Source organism: Mustelus asterias, chromosome 14 (genome assembly GCF_964213995.1).
Source record: "Mustelus asterias chromosome 14, sMusAst1.hap1.1, whole genome shotgun sequence".
NCBI classification, from domain to species: domain Eukaryota; kingdom Metazoa; phylum Chordata; class Chondrichthyes; order Carcharhiniformes; family Triakidae; genus Mustelus; species Mustelus asterias.
Genome location: NC_135814.1, coordinates 55,163,446 through 55,181,166, shown reverse-complemented (window position 1 = coordinate 55,181,166; position 17,721 = coordinate 55,163,446). Strand labels below are relative to the sequence as shown.

At 42.3% G+C, this 17,721-nt stretch overlaps 1 protein-coding gene across 1 annotated transcript in view; it reads left to right on the top strand.

The window, feature by feature from the left end:
• The window catches only part of dnah9l (dynein, axonemal, heavy polypeptide 9 like), a 509,143-nt gene that overhangs the window by 490,426 nt on the left and 996 nt on the right, over positions 1 to 17,721 (top strand). The window contains exons 79-80 of the mRNA XM_078227708.1: positions 2,541 to 2,656; positions 17,000 to 17,112. Coding sequence (XP_078083834.1) covers positions 2,541 to 2,656; positions 17,000 to 17,112 — 229 coding nt within the window. The remainder of the gene's footprint in view (positions 1 to 2,540; positions 2,657 to 16,999; positions 17,113 to 17,721) is intronic.

Below are 17,721 nucleotides of genomic sequence, written 5' to 3'. Positions count from 1 at the left end.
GGGGGTTTGCTGGTCAGCGCCTGGGTGAGAATGTGGCCTTCCCAGGGGGGTCTGCCTGTGACCCTGGACACAGTCTGAACAAAATGGCCACCCAGCCCAGATGGATCACCGGCTTGGGCACCAGTTATTAACCCGTTGTGGAAAGCAAATCATGACATGGGGGTCCCCAGTGAATACCCCATCCCAATCCTGGCTTGTACCTTGTAGATGGTGGACAGGTTTTGGAGAGTCTGGAGGTGAGCTGCTCACAACAGAATTGTGCCACAACAGAATTTGGAGCAAGACTCCGAAAGCTTGTGCTACCAAATAAACCTGTTGGACTTTAACCTGGTGTTATGAGACTTCTGACTGTGCTTACCCCAGTCCAACGCCAGCATCTCCACATCATGGCTTCCAAAATGCAGTAAGAAGTTTAACAACACCAGGTTAAAGTCCAACAGGTTTATTTGGTAGCAAAAGCCACAAGCTTTCGGAGCCTTAAAGACTTAAGGCTCCGAAAGCTTGTGGCTTTTGCTACCAAATAAACCTGTTGGACTTTAACCTGGTGTTGTTAAACTTCTTACTGTGTTTACCCCAGTCCAATGCCGGCATCTCCACATCATTCCAAAATGCAACCCATGCACTTTCAGGGTTGGGAGGATATCACAATCTGAACCTCATTTTGTACTCTCAAAACACATGCAGCATAGAATCACAGGATAGTTACATCACCAAAGGAGAACGTTCGGCTCATCATGTCTGTAGCTTTCCAAATGCTTTTCCTTAAGGTGCTTAACCTTTAAGGTCCTTCTGAAAGCCAAGATTTAATCTGCTGCCATCACAGCCTCAGGCAGTGCATTCCAGATCCTGACAACTTGCTGTGTAAATAAGATTTTTCTCATGTCACCATTTGTTCTTTTGGCAATCACCTTAAATTGCTGTCCTCTGGTTCTTGAACTTTCTGCCAATGGCAAGTTTATCTCTAACTACTCTCTAGAATGTTTAATATTTTGAACATCTTTATCAAATCTCTTTTCAACCTTTCTTCTCTAAGAAGAACATAATGGCCGCTTCTCCAGTCCATCCACGTAACTGAAGACTGTTAGAAGCCTTCATATTCTTCCTCAAGAGGGGTGCCTAGAATTGGATTGCATTCTGTATTGAAGCAGTGTTCTAGAAAAGTTCATCATAACTTCCTTGCTTTTGTACTCTAGGCCTCTATTTCTAAATGGTAGCCATGATGTGGAGATGCCGGCATTGGATTGGGGCAAATACAGTAAGAAGTCTCACAACACCAGGTTAAAGTCCAACAGGTTCATTTGGTAGCAAAAGCCACTAGCTTTCAGAGCGCTTGCTGCAGCGAGCGCTCCGAAAGTTAGTGCCTTTTGCTACCAAATAAACCTGTTGGACTTTAACCTGGTGTTGTGAGACTTCTTACTCTATTTCTAAAGCCAAGATCCCGTTGCTCCTGCACACTCTTCAGAATTGTACCCTTTATTCTATATTGCTTCTCATCATTCTCCCTAACAAAATGTAACACTTTCAAGTTTCTCTGCATTAAATTTCATCTGCCACCTGTCAGCCCATTCCACCAGCTGTTAATGCCTTCTTAAGGTTTATCACTATCCTCCTCATAGTTCAGAGTACTTCCAAATTTTGAACTTATGCTTTCCACACCCAAGTTAAGGCATTAATATATATCAAGAAAAGCTGTATGAGGACAACCCATGGGGATCCCCACTGTAAATCTTCCTCCAATCTGTAAAGTAACCCCATCATTCTGGTTTCTGTCACTCCGCCAACTTTGTGTCCATGCTGCCACTTATTCCATGCACTTCAGCTTTGCTGACAAGCTTATTATGTGATGTTTCCAAAACACCTTTCAGCAGTTTATGTATATCACATCTATTACATTACCCTGATCAAAAAACTGAGTCAAGTAAGGTACACATGACTTGCGGCAATGTTTCCCCCAGTCTGACCCGAAAGAAAATATTCACTTTTTGAGTTGATTGTCCAACTTCAGGGTGCTGAATTAGTTTCCTAATGACAATCTTATGCATAGAAATATTTTTTTTCTCACTTTTTTTTCTATTAATCATAAATTCATTTTCAGGAGGATAAGAATGATTAGAATAACGGTAACCAATGTGTAATAGTCTACTAACACTATAGTCCACTTATATTACATTTTATTTATATTTTGATGTTTATCCAAAAAGCAAATATAACACTAAACCATTTTCTTCTAGTTTATTTTTACAACTAATCCTAAAGCCGGAAAAGCAAACTGCAATCTGAATTCCCTATTTTCTGTTTGGAACATTGACACAATATTATTGTGCTCCCTGTATTTTGAACAAACTTTAACTAGATTAAAAGCAACATGAAAGCAAGGAATCAGAAAATATGTAATTTTCTACCTTTCATAGCTGATGAAATAGCAGCCTTTTTCAAATATTGCACTTAAATATGTTCTTCTCTGTAAAGAACTGGGTTATTTATCACATCTTCGTATCACAGCCTCCTTCAAACAGCACATTTTTTCTTGCTTTTGTTAGGGTGAGTTGGCAATTTCCTCTGAGATGGAGCTACTACAGACAGCACTTTTCTTTGATAATGTTCCTGACACCTGGACCAAGCTGGCATATCCATCAATGTACAGTCTAGCACAGTGGTAAGTAGCATGTCAAGACGCAAACAGCTTGTGCATGGCATTCTGTCTGTCAAAGTGCCACTAGAATTGCTCAGTATTTCTTGTATGGAAATTAGTGTTGCTCGGCCTTTTATTGGGATTTTTGCTGTGATTTTTTCCCCCAGTACGACAGTGTTTTGATGTAGCTATTATGCATCACACTGATCTGTTAGTCACAAACCATTCGGTATCTACTTGCATAATGTATAACGAGTCTCTTGGGACCAGTATGGTATGAGAAATGCAAGCAAGGAATCATGTTTAATAGTAATCATAATAGAAAATGTCTTATCCACTCTAAATGAAGACTTTGTGTGCTCATGTGCATGACAGCATGCAGTACAGCAACATTTATTTCACCAAATAATAACTATGAAAATTATACCGTGTAGCCTTCCCTGAATTTCTTTACCAATATTTTACCATCTTTACTGTGAAATAATCCTTTCTCCTAGTTATCTGTAATATTCTGCCATAAGACAATGCTAATGAGGACTTGCATGAAAAAAGTTTGGAGTTTGTAATTGTTGGAAAACATATAATCATAGGATGTTGCAGGAATAAAATAGACCAATCAATATGATCAGGTTTTTCTCTAGTAATGTTATTTAAAGTGCCAGATGTAATAAATAAACCAGTTTCATAGAGAGTTATACATATGAAAGGTATCAGCTATGTTAGATAGAAAATTGAACATTTTCTGTTTCCTTGCCAAAAGGATACTGCTCAAAAATGTTAAGCTCAGGAAATTTTATATTAAAAGATAGTTTAATTACCTCCATTCAAAGTTTTTATTTTTAAGGTAGATTATGTAACTTTCCTCCACTTTCTAATGTTAGTCTAAAAATATTACGAGCAGTTTCAGTCTGTGGACTTACACTTACTGGGAGCTGGGTTCAGGGTTAAGACAAACCAAACTGATTTCATACAGGTGTTCCTACAGCTAAAAATCAAACTATTAACTTTGGGAAAATACAAATCTGAATCCAAGATTTTTTTTTCCATTCATTGGACATATCGCCACCTGGGCCCAGTGTTGCCCATTTCTAATTGCCTTTGAACTGGATGGCTTGCTGGACCATTTTAGAGAGCACTTAAGAGTCAACCACATTGCTGTGGATCTGGAATCACATGTAGGCCAGATTAGGTAAAGTTGACAAATTTCCTAAAAGAAAACCAGATGGGCTTTTAAACAATGGTTTCCAGATTTTTTTATTGAATCTGCCATGGTGGGATTTGAACCCGGGTCCCCAGAGCATTACCCTGGGTCTCTGAATTACTAGTTCAGTGACAGTACTACAAAGCCACATGATGCCCATTAGACAATAATCAAAATTGCTGAGTATATATAAAATTACTTTAAAATTGCTACTTTTAAATTACTTAAATAAAAAGTATCTTTGATTTTAATGCATTCTGTGATGTTCCACTGAATCAATAGACAACACTTCCAAAATTAAAGTAACAACAAGCTGTTCACTATAAATCGTATAAATAATGGCCAGGGTGAATTATATTTTCAAAATAGTTTGGAGCTTCTGAATATGAGTGGCTCAGCTGCTCACTGATGTACAAGTTGAAAAGCAAATGACAGACATGATGCACATCTATAATTCATTCCTGACCATTCATTTTGTGTTTATAAGTAAGTTTGCATTTACCTTATCCATCGCCAGAAATGACCACAGGTGAAGAAAAACAACAGTTTGAGAGATCAGCAGTACAATACAAAATTTGGTTCTCTCAGAATACTTTGATTAATAATCAGGTACAATTTGGGCTAGCCACTATTGTATACCAATTATATCAAGCATGCGATCTGCCAGGGCCCAATCATTTTGAGCACAGTCTGGTATTTCACACTATAAATAGACCCACTTATCATTAATGCCATTTCTTCTGCAAGGCATAACTGTTACTGCAAATGGTTTACACTTACATGTTTTAATCTTTAGAAAACAAAATACTACACAGAATATAATTATCCTTTAATATATCATTGCACGAAGATGTTTATTTTATACAATGTAGTACATAACAGAGAAAGTATGAAATTGAAGAACAATCATATCTGAATCATCATGTTATGAGACACACTTCAGCTCCTTCCTGAAACTGACTAGTTCCTGCAAATAACATTTGTATGACAGATTGAGTGCTGTCTTCTGAGATTACTTGTTATAACCTGAAGTCATTGTTACAGTAATGACACCATCCACCATCTTCTTGTGACATTGTTAGTTGTGAATGAGTTAAGTTGGAAACCTTGACTGCCATTTAAATGCAATTAAATTGCATTTCTCAACCTATATTTAATTGTGGCGATAATGTTGAAAAGTGCAAATTGTGTTCTTTAAATACAGAAGTTGTAATTTTGTCCCAAACAAAGATAGCATTGAGGCAGTAGGACTTAATTATTTTTGAATTTGAGTAACTAATGAAACAGTAAAGCAAAATTATAAACAAATTTCAAAAACGTCTCGGACTAATTGGAAAAAGTATGATACAGGACAAGATACAGGAGTGGATAGGCCATCTGCTATGTAGAAATTGAAACTAGGCAGCAAGTTGAAAATCTCTCCTAGAATCTCTTAATGATTGTCTTTATCTGGAGTGTTTTTGAGCATGAATGGGGTGGTAACGGGCTAAAAATCACAGCACACTATTCACCGCTCCATTCTTGTCGTTGTCTAACCCACAAGGATTTTGGAGCAGAGAGGCAGCTGCCCAATCCAATTAATCAGAAATCCGCCCCAGTTCCATTGATAGAAAAATGGTCCATTAGGTTCAATTCAGTGATTATTGATTTGCTGAATCATTTTCATAATATTTTTCAGTCTGCTTTATTGAATTTTTAGTTGTCATCACTAATTTAATTTTTTAAAATAGGAACATCATTAGCATAAAAAAGAGTCGCTAATGGCATGATTTAGAATCAGCTGTTCTTGCCCGTGCCAACCCATTAAACTGAATATTAGTTGCCCTTGGAAAGGATTGCCTTTTCTGAACCATCATTTTGTCCTAGAATCTGTAGGAAGGACCAATACATGTGCATTGGCTGTTCTGCTAGAATTATGGCAGGAACAAGAAAGTAAATTTGATCCTGCTGTCTTTATTTTTGTGCTTGGGATTTAAATGATTGGCAAGGCCATGTTTATTGCCCTGAGAAGGTGATAATGGATTTTCTCCTTGAAGTGATCTGGCCTTTGAGCTGATGGTGCTCCCATGATTGTTCTAGGTAGGTAAGTCCAGAACATTGTTCCAACAATGGTGAAGGAATGGCAATCATGCTGTATGATTTGTCAAGTGTGGTGTTCCCATAACATTGCTGCACCATTTCTTCTTGGCAGTAGAGATTGCAGGGGAGAAAATTGTTGTCAAAGTAAACTTGGTGAGATGCTGTTGTGTTTTCCTGTAGATAGTATATACTCCAGCCACAGAGGGGTTGCAGAGAGAGTTCAGTAGCAAGGGGTACAATAAAATAAAGTGCACTATCCTAAATCATGCCAAACTTCTTGAGTACTGCTGCCACTGCATCCATCTGGGTTGATGACAAATATTCCATTACATTGGTAATTAGTCTCCTTGATGGTGGAGAGACCTTTTTCTTATTTCACCACCATCCTCTGCCCTTCCCCTTAATGCATAAACCTCGCTGGGCTGCCCAGTTTTCTTGGGTAGCAGCACAGCCTGGATAAAAGCAAATTACTAGGGATGCTGGAATCTGAAACCAAAAGAGAAAAGGGTGGAAAATCTCAACAGATCTGGCAGCATCTCTAAGAAGAGAAAAGAGCTGATGTTTCGAGTTCAGATGCATGCTTTGACAAAGGGTCATCTGAATTCGAAACGTCAGCTCTTTTCTCTCCTTGGAGATGCTGCCAGACCTGCTGAGATTTTCCACCATTTTCTCTTTTGGTTTGAGCACAGCCTAGATGTTGGGCAGGGCCCCATCCTAGGCGATGATGACCCTTCCCAGCAGTGTGTTGAGCTTCTCATCATTGTAGATGGTGAGCTGCAGGTGGCAGAAGATAATGCAGATCTACTTGTTGTCCCGGGCATATTGCTGGCAGCTCCAGGATCTCAGCAACCACGGCAGCCAGGTAGATGGAGGCCCCTGCACTGACCTGCTCACGCCCTTGCTGGATGGAGAACTGGAGACTGGCTCTAGAGGAGCGGCTCTTGTTCTTGGTGCAGCCTTTGCTTCCGGTTTTACCACGACTGGACATCTCTCAGGGTTCAACTCTCATTAACGGGGTATGGATTTATTAATGGGTTTAACAATCACTTGTCAACCCAAGGTAAGATATTGTGAAGATCTTCTATAGGCTGATATGAGCTGCTCTATTATTGAAGGATTTGAAAATGGAACTGCATGCTGTTCAATCATCAGTGAATATTTCCATTCCTGACCTTATGATGGAGGACATTGAAGTTTTCCAAGTATACAGATGATACATCATTATTAAACTAAAAACATATTGGCCCCAAAACTGTGTGGGCTGTTCCAAAGGGTACCATCTAGTCCACCAGATCTTCCTCCGCTTCAAAAGGGGGGCATCTAATTTGTGTTATCGTTGTGCAGGATTTTCGGGTGCTGAGACTTCCCTCCCCACCACCAAAAATGTCAGCAAATAATTCATCCCCACCAATCGTGGCAGTACTGTAGCCATTTGATGCTCCAAGAAGCATTTAATTACTGGAGGCGGAACAGCCACCTCTCATGGGCCTCAGAGAGTTGCTGGCCAATCTATCAGTGCCACCTGGTGAAGTGTCCATTGCTGGGATTACAAGCAATCTCTCCAGCCAACGTACTAGAGCCTGCAGGAACACGTTGATGCATGGTGTTGGGAGTGGACAGTGGGGGTGGGGTGAAGAAAAAGGGTTAGGGTCCATGATGGCAAGGCCATGAACGGAGGGAGCACCCCCGGAGGGGTGGCATCCCACTCTGAAAAGGGCCCAATGATGGGATTCCAAGGCTCAATCCTTCCTGTAACCCTCAAAATGTGGCCACGTGGAAACAGCTCTTCTGTGGCCAATAATTGCTAAGGCTTCGTCTTGCCAGGTATCTTATTCTCTACAAAATGACTGAGTCTGTGGAAACCTCAGAGAATCTTAAGGAAACCCCAGCCCTTGACATCTTTACGTGCCTTGTTGTGATCCCAGCTAATACTGGACAAGTCAGATCTCAGAGTGAAACCTGGCATAGTACATTCTAACTTTTTTCTTAGAAACAACGGAGGTCAGTTACTGAAAATATTCCCAACAGACTGCCAGTACAGTCCTAATGCAAAGAACAGAACTTTTATTAAACAAGAAAAAAGTTAACTGTATTACTCTAGACAAAATGTTTGGTAAGATTTCAATGCGGGTACCAGAAGATGATTTAAACTCACACGATTCCTTTTATCCCAGCAATCCTTTCAGACAGTGTCTGAACCACACCAAGTTTTACATAGTAATGGAGTGTTCTATTCTATATATAAGATCTTCCTAGTGTAGAGGAAATCACATTGTGAGCATCGAATGCAGTAGATCAAATTGAAAGGAGTGCAAGTAAATCGCCGCTTCATCTGAAAGGAGTGCTTGGGGCTTTTGACAGTGAGGATTAGAGTGGCAATGTGTGTTGGTCTGAGGAGTGTTGTGTAAGACAATGCTGGGGAAGTCAGAGTTTGGGGCTTGGCATCTGAAAGTGCTGTGTCATCCGCCTTTCCTGTGCATTTGAGGTCCTTGAACCTCTTGGACTACTGTCGCTATGCTCAATACTTTTGCTGCCAATTTCTTCAGCCACTTCTATCCATACCTGCTTGGTTTTAGAGCTTCGTCTCTTCCTCCCATCCTTGGTAAACATCACCTCACTTCAGTCCTTTATAGGTCAGAGTCTGAGACCCAATGGAGGTGGCCAATGCAACCCATACCACCTCCGCATTTAAATATCTTATTGACACTCGCCTACCAAGATTTTTAACAGAATGATGATCATTGGAGCATGTCCAAGAAACTGTAATGATACAAGTGTATTCAGAAGATGAGTGGTGAACATTTTTATGAAAAAATTATTGATCAAACCGTAGACAGCCTTTATGCCTTTTACCACAATTTGATGCCTATGATGAGGATGGAAATGATTTTATCTTTCTGCTATTTCATCCTGAAAATGACATTTTGCTGGCATTATACCAATGCGTTTACGTCAATATTTAATTGTTGATGTAGATGTGTTCACTTTGTAAAATGGAAGCCATCATATGATATGAAATAAACCACAAATGATGCATATGATGAGAATAAAATTCAACCCTGTGTATTTGGAAGACACACCCAATAATCTGCATAGGTGCTTAATTTTTAAAAAACAATGAGTTTCTAATGGACACGCAGTTAAGTCATTGAAGAGCTGACAGACAAATGATAGCAAATCAGAGCTAATTCAGTTTTGAAACCATGGTGCGGCATCAGCAGTGATGAAACAAGAGAAAAGGGTTTGATTGAAAAAATCTGATTAAATAGATGGAAAGTTTAGTTACACACCTGTGGTAAGCAGTGATTCTTGGGAATACATTTAGATGTTTGTTTTGGTTTAATTTTCATTTCAAAATGACTGCTATATGTAGGTTTGTGTTACAAGTCTTCAGCTCTGAGAGCTACTGGGTCCATAATCAATGGCTTTATTTCAGCAGGTAAATGCTCCCATTTGGTGCACTCTTGAATAATATCAAATCCTAACTAGATTTAGAATTTATGCAGTCACCTTTATGCTGCCATGGTGAGGAAACAGAATAACTGCATGCCTAGGTTATCTAAAGTGAGAAATGAAAAACTTACATTTCTAGAAGACTGAAGAGCATATTAATAGGGTGGTGAAAAGTGCACATGGGACACTTGCCTTTATCAATCGAGGCATAGATTAAAAAAGGAGGGAAGTCATATTGGAGATGTATAGAACTTTAGTGAGGTCACAGCTAGAGTACTGTGTGCAGTTCTGGTAGCCACATTATAGCAAGGATGTGATTGTACTGGAGGGAGTGCAGAGGGGATTCACCTGATGTTGCCTGGGATGGAACATTTAAGTTATTTAAGTTATGAAGAGAGGTTGGATAGGCTTGGGTTGTTTTTGTTGGAGCAGAGAAGACTGAGGGGTGACCTAGTCAAGGTGTACAAATTATGAGGGGCATGGACAGAATGGATGAGGAGCAACTGTTCCCCTTAGTTGAAGGGTCAGTCATGAGGGGACACAACTTCAAGGTGGGGGGATGTGAAGAAAAACCTTTTTACCCAGACGGTGGTGACGGTCTAGAATGCACTGCCAGGGAAGGTGGTAGAGGTGGGTTGCCTCGCATCCTTTAAAAAGTACCTGGATGAGCACTTGGCATGTCATAACATTCAAGGCTATGAGCCAAGTGCTGATAAATGGGATTGTGGGAGGTCAAGTGTTTCACACATGTGGTGCAGACTCGAAGAGTGCTGAAGAGGCCCTTCAGCCCAATGATTCTATGACTTCAACCAGCAACCCTCTGACTCAGAGGTGGCTGTTACATGGAGTCACAGCTTATACCCAAACATGTATTAGGAGAGCTCTCTCAGCACTTTTTCCTAATTCTCCTGGAGGTACAGCAGCCAAGTGGGAATTATCATGGGTGCCCAGAAAGAAGTAGTTGTTGGTTTAGGCCTTGTGCTCATCTGTCAACCTGAGTGGAACTTGGGTACTGACAGGGAGGAAATGGTTTCCTTCCATGAAACCAAATGAATACATATTGGCTGCCATCTTTTGACAAAAGGGAGAAAGATCCATAGTTGACAGTCATAGCTACTATTACAGGTCTCTCAGATCAGCATGGGGGCTGAATTTCTGCAGAGCCTGGACGCAACTCCAGTCAAAGGATGGGCAATGTCAAGGACCAAAATTTGGAAATCCAGGAGGGCTCAGACTGAACACCAGTTTAGGTGTGGCTTAGCAGAGGTGTAGGAAGGTGAATGTAGGTGTCAGTAAGTCTGTTTTGCACCTGTCCACATTTAGAATAAACTACCTCACCTTCTGAACTCTGTTTTTATTTAAAGTTTATTTATTTATTAGTGACACATGTAGGTTTACATTAACACTGCATTGAAGTTACTGTGAAAATCCCCTAGTCGCCACACTCTGGTGCCTGTTGAGACACACTGAGAATTTAGCATGGCCAATGTATCTAACCAGCACATCCTTTGGACTATGGGAGAAAACCGGAGCACCCGGAAGAAACACACGCAGATACGGGAGATCGTGCAAACTCCACACACAATGACCCAAGTCGGGAATCGAACCCGGGTCCCTGGCGCTTTGAGGCAGCAGTGCTAACCACTGTGCCACTCCATTTGATTCTCTGGTTTCACTACACCAATGCTAAATCTCCTTAACAGCAGCTATGAGTGGCAGCTTATCTTCTGCTACATCTATTATTATTGAATAGAAAAAGCAGAACTCATGAATACATGCTTAAATACAAAGGTTTGACTGCATATGAAATTTCCAATGAAAAACAAGATCTAGCATGATAGTCTGCTCATGCCAATCATAAGACATTTAAAAGCAGTAGAACAGCTTGTGTGTATTTCAAGTAGCACTTATATATGGTATTACATCATGCAACATAAACATCAAACATGTAGTATAACTGCAAAACAAGTGACTCAATTTGCTCCTTGCAATGGAAAATTAGAGAAGCAGTCTGTTCAGAATAAGCAGATAACAAATAAACAGGACTTTTAGACGGGGTAAAAATGTTGTACTTAGATTATTTGGTTATCTTTCTCTTCATCAATTATTGGAGAAATTTGAATTGTGAATAGAGCAGTTTGTAACCGAGTGTAACAAGAGAGAATAAGTTCAATAAAGTTTAGGTGTATAAATGGATTAATTCATGGGGACTCAACACACTACACCAGCAATTCTGTCAGTAATATGTGGATCTAATGTGTAAATGGTGACATCACATTCTCAGAAATTAAGGAGCTGTTTATTAAGGCTTGCTCAGAACAAGACACTAAATCATATCCATTGCAAATAGATGTCACAAAACATCATCTTGTATCAGCATAGAATGAAATTAAATATTTTGGATACAAACTATTTTCCAAATGTATTATTTCATGGGATGTGGATGTCACTGATGAGGCCAGCTTTTGTGGTCCTTCCCTAATTGCCCTTGACTTGAATGGTTTGCTAGACCATTTCAGAGGGTAGTTAAAAATCAACCACATTGTTGTGGAACTGGAATCACATGTAGGCCAGACCAGGTAAGAATGTCAGATATCTTTCCCCCAAAAGGATATCAGTGAACCAGATAACAATAATTGATGATGGTTTCATGGTCACCATCACTGATGCAAGCTTTCAATTTGATTTTATTAACTGGATTTAACTTCCACCAGCTGCCATGGTGGGATTTCACCCCATGCCCCCAAAGTTTTCATCTGGCCCTCTGGAAAAATTTATTGATTTTACTTCCAATTTCCACCCCTTTCTCTCATTCACATGGTCCAATTCTGATACTTTCTTTCCATTCCTTGACCTCTCCGTCTCCAATCCTGGCAATAGACTGACCACCAATATTCATTACAAACACACCGACTCCACAGCTACCTTAACTACAGCTCCTTACACCTGCTCCCTGAAGGGACTCCATCCCATTCTCCCAGCTTCTCTGTATCCGATGCATCTGTTTTGATGATGCTACCTTTAAAAACAGCAGTTTGAACCCATCTGCCTTTTTCCTTAACCGAGGTCCCCCACCACTGTGGTTGACAAGACACTGAAACATGTCCAACCATCTTCTGCACTTCTGCCCTCACCCTTCCCCTCCTTCCCAAAACCATGACAGGGTTACCATGGAAATGCATCAAGTTTCATGTTCACACCTTTTCCTAACAGCACAGCTGAAACAAGCATTTAATACATGTTGGGCACGGTGCAACTATCAAGTCCTTGTGCCCAGTTATAGTCATAGACTTTTACAGCACAGAAAGAGGGTTCATATTTCACCCCGACCAGCCTCCACATTCAAAGTATCAGCCTCCGTGAACTCCAGCATGATGCCACTACAAAAAGACATCCTCCCCTCACCTCCCCCCCTGCTCCCCCATCAACATACCCCTCAGGGACTACTTCCTCAATTCGACATCTTGGTCCACTAATCGATTATCCCCCCCCCCCCCCCCACCAACCCTTCATCCCTTTCCCAATCACAGAAGGTACAACACCTGTCCCTATACCTCCGCCCTCCTCACTGTCCAAGGGCCAAAACACTCCTTTCAGCTGATGCAGCATTTCACTTGCACCTCCTTCAATTTGGTCAATTGTATTCGCTGCTTCCAATGCAGACTGTCCTCTACATCGGGGAGACTAAATGCAGACTGGTGATCGCTTTGCGGAACACCTTCACTCCATCTGCAAGCATGACCCCATCTTCTGGTCACTTGCCATTTCAACTCAACATTTTGCTCTCATGCCCACATGTCCATTCTCAGCCTGCTGCAGTGATGTCCAACACAAACTGGAAGAACAACATCACGGGCCCGATTTTACCATTTTCATTCTAAGTGCCGAATCTGGGCGTAGTACAGATCCAACTTAGAAATCGGCTTTCAGGCGCCCCTATACGCTCTCAGCCATCTCCAATCCGATTCGCGCTGTGGGTGGGGCTTAGTGCTGCCAGAACAATTGGAGCTCTGAACTGCGCATGCGCAGTTAGAAAAAAATTGGAAAAAGCACGTCCGTGTCAGATCGCAACCCGAGCCGCAGAAAGCAGAGAAAGCGGCCCGGGAGCGAAAAGCGGCAGTGAGGGTGTATCTCGAGGCGGGTGGGGGGGGGGGTGCGCAGATGGATTTCTGGTGGGGGGGGGGTGCGCAGATGGATTTCTGGTGGGGGGGGGGCACACAGATGGATCTCTGGTGGGGGGGGAAGCAGATGGATCTTTGGTGGGGGGGGGCAGATGGATTTTTGGGGGGGGGGGGCAGATGGATCTCTGGTGGGGGCGCAGGGGGGTCTGCTGCCACTCTGTGCGTGATTGGTGAGGGGGGCAGGGGTGGCGATCGGTCTGGGTACTGGGGGGTGGAGGATAAAGGGGACAGTGATATGTGTGTGTGTCCCTTATTCACCCCACCACTACCCAGACCGATCACCACCCCTGCCCCCTCCCCCCCACCGATCGCCCGCAGAGTGGCAGCAGACCCCCCGCACCCCCACCAGAGATCCATCTGCCCCCCCCCTCCCCAAGATGCATCTTACCCGCCTCCCTCCCCCCCCCCCCCCAAGACAACGATCTGGCCTCACTCCCCCCCGCCCCCCCCCCCACCACGAAGAATGGTCTGGCCTCACTTCTCCTCTCCCCCCCCCCCCCCCCCGCCCCATATAATGATCCCCCCCCCCCCCCGATGACAATCTGGCCTCACTCCCCCGCCCGCCCCCCCCCCCCCAGAGAATGGTCTGGCCTCACTCCCCCTCCCCTCCAGAGGAACATCTGACCCGCCCCCCCCTACCAGAGGAACATCTGACCTGCCCCCCCACCACCAGACAATGATTGGCCCTTCCGCCCCCCCCTCCCGCCAGAGGTGCATCTGACCCGCCTCCTCCTCCTCCCCCCCCCAAGACGATCTGACCTCACTCCAACCAGAGAATGATCTGACCAGCCTCCCTCCTCCTCTCCCCCCCCCCCCCCCCCCCCACCACTGATCTGAGCCAGAGAGCCGTTGGAAGCTCTGAATGCGCTCTGCAGAGGCTGGAGCACCCGACTCAGACTTTTATTTAGCAGGTCCCTAAAAGCGCGGTTCCGGATCGGCAAACGTGGTGGTAAAGGGGGAAATGCTGCTAGAGTTGGGCGGGCAGTTCATTAATTCAACTTAAATGCATGCAAATGCATTTAAATCGTCGTTGCGCCCAATTTGGGTGCAGAACGGATCCCTGCCACTCGCCGGTCTCGGTAAAGTGGCGGTCTGCGCGTTCGCGGGTGCAGATCGCGATAAAGGCCTCACACCCGACTTTACCGATTTCACGCCCGAAAATGAGTGCAAATTGTTGGTAAAATCGGGCCCCACATCTTCCAATTAGGCACGTTACAGTCTTCTGGACCAACATTAAGTTCAACAACTTAAGACTGTGAATTTTCCCCTCCATCTTGTACCCCTGCAATTTGGTTCCCAACACAACCCCCTTCCCCCACATGGTCACTGTCCCTTCTTGTTCAATTTTGCTCCCACAGCACTGACCTTTCTTCTCCTATTAACACATTCTGCTATCGTACCTTTGCCATTATTAACACTCTTGTTCTCTAATGGCACCATTAACAACCTCTTTGTCAATCTTTCCTGACCTATCACTGACTTTCCATTCTGCAACCTCCCCTCCCCCCCCCCCCCCGCCCCAACCCAGTACATAATTAATCACATTTCTATCCCACTTCAGTTCTGTAGAAGTCATACAGACTTGAAATGTTAACAGTGCTTTTCTCTCCACAGTTGCTGCCAGACCTGCTGAGTTTATCTAGCAATTTCTCTTTTTATTTCCTCTGGATTACTAGTCCAGTGACACCTCCTTCATTGCAGTGGGAAAAACATTTGTATAAGCCTATTAATGAAGCAGAGGGATTGCTTCTTTTCAAGATAATCATGGATGAGAATAGCTGTTTGACCCATCTCCATTCAACTTCTGTGAAACAGTCCACTCACCCACTCACTGCAACAATTGATCCCACAGTACAATAGTGATATTTCAAAATTCCTTTAACTGTCAAGTGCTTTGAAATGTCCAATATATAAATACAAGGTAGCTTTTTTTAAAAACCACTTCAGGATACTTGTCTTCAGTAATTTTCTGCAAGTCCAATCCAAGTTTTGATTTTTTTTGTCTTAATCTTTTACTGATTTGAATGTGCAATCTTTTATCTCCATCTTTATTTTAATTAATGTTCAAAATTACCTTTATTAATTCCTTTATCGACATTCTGCATGACTATCTCTCAAGCATGTCCATTTCAAGTTAAAATGTCAACTTTATCTGGTATTTCCTTGTAACTCACACTCCAGCCCCCATCAATTAGATCTGTTGCCTGGTTTCTTTTCACTGCCTTTTGTACTTAAATACTTCATATCTCTGCACCTACAGTACGAAGGTAGATGAGAGCTCTGTTGTTTGATGATTAATTCTTCTGGTATGTTCATTTCTTTTAGCATTAAATTTAATCTGCCATTTTTCTGCCTACATCCAACATTTATTGTATTTTCAGAGTTTCTTTTGATGCCACTATCCTTCCTTATTTCATGTTATCTGCAAATTGTTCACATTCACTGCTGCTGCATCATGGCTATTCATGAAAAGGCAAGTGTACAGTTAAATTGGTGTAGGCAATATGGTGGGGGCGGGCGGGGAGGGGGGCAATCGTGTGCTGCAGGGTTGGTGAGTATACTTAAAGCTGACACTGGAGTTGGATCTGGCAAGCGTGAGAGCTGCATAACCTGTAGATCATTATAAACAAGGTGCTCCCAGCAACAATGGAATAGGCAAGTGAATAGAAAAGGATGTCAATCCTTCGATGCGAAATGCAAGCACGGGGTGCTAATTATTTCATAAAGACAAATTGTATTATTGAAATAAGTGATGGGAAATAAAGCAGCCTACATTTCATCTCACCAACTCTTTACCCACACTGCTTTCAAACAGATGGAAATATAAAACATTTGTATCTACTTGCATCACAATGGGGAGTGCTACAACCCCTGGATTGTTTAACTAAACTCCTATACAACTGAGAATCTAACAACAAAACTTTGAGGTAGTTATGGTAGATTATGGTATTTCCAAGACCTGTATCATTAGCATCATCACTATAAAGGTCTATCTCCTGATCTCTAGTGGGGCTGAATGCCAGGTTTGTGTATTATGGTCACTGTCCCCAGTTTAAAAAGTTGAAGTTAATTTATTAGTCACAAGTTACTGTGAAAATCCCCTGGTTGCTACCCTCTGATGCCTGTTCGGGAACACTGGGGGACAAATTAGCTTGGCCAATTCACCTAACCTGCACATCTTTGAACTGTGGGAGGAAACTGGAGCACCCGGGGGAAACCCACACAGACACAGGGAGAATGTGCAAACTCCACGCAGTGACCCAAGCCGGGAATCGATCCTGGGCCCCTGGCGCTGTGAGGCAGCAGCGCTAACCACTGAGCCACCGTGCTGCCAAACTTTGTACCAAACTTTCAATTTAATGTACATGGTATGAGTTAAGAAAAAAATCATGTTATCTGCATTTGTATATAAAACCAAAGCTGCAACATGCATGACATTTTTATGTATTGAAGGTATAGTGATCTTCTTCTTCGTTGCCATGAACTTGATACTTGGACACAGGATCTGTCCCTTCCTAGCGTAATCTGGATATCCGGTTTTTTCAACCCACAATCCTTTCTTACAGGTAATACAAGATCTTTTCAAAGCAAATTAGTCTATTTTGAAAATTAAAAATGCTACTTTAAATCTTTATTAAATGCAAGTGACAGCTCTGCTAAAAGATGCAGGTGTATATGGAGTAGTTTATGGAGATATATATATTTATATATACACATACATACACGAGTACTCCAGATATAGAGTAGTTTAGCATTATTATAGAAACTAAACAAATTGCAGTGAAAAACTACTGTGATATATTGTACACATGATTTTGCATAGGCTTTTTCAAAGAATTATAAAGCTATCAATGGTCTGACGGTTTAGATCAATTGTATTATTTCAAATATAGCGTGCCCACAATCTGCTAACTATGAAACAATTTTCCGGGTGAGTATGCGAGTCTGACACATTCAGTTAGGACAAATCAATGTAGTTTCTGTTGTCAGGTGCTGGGTGGGATTCTTTGGGCACGTGCCCCAAGACCGGAAATTTCAGTTCGAGCTCAACGGATCTTTGAACGGACCCCTGAATTTTCTGTCTTGCCCGCTATGCTTTCCACAGCAGGCGAGATGGAAGAATTTCGGCCAGTGTTCTTATGGTTGTGACAAAATACACGCTCAACATATCTAAT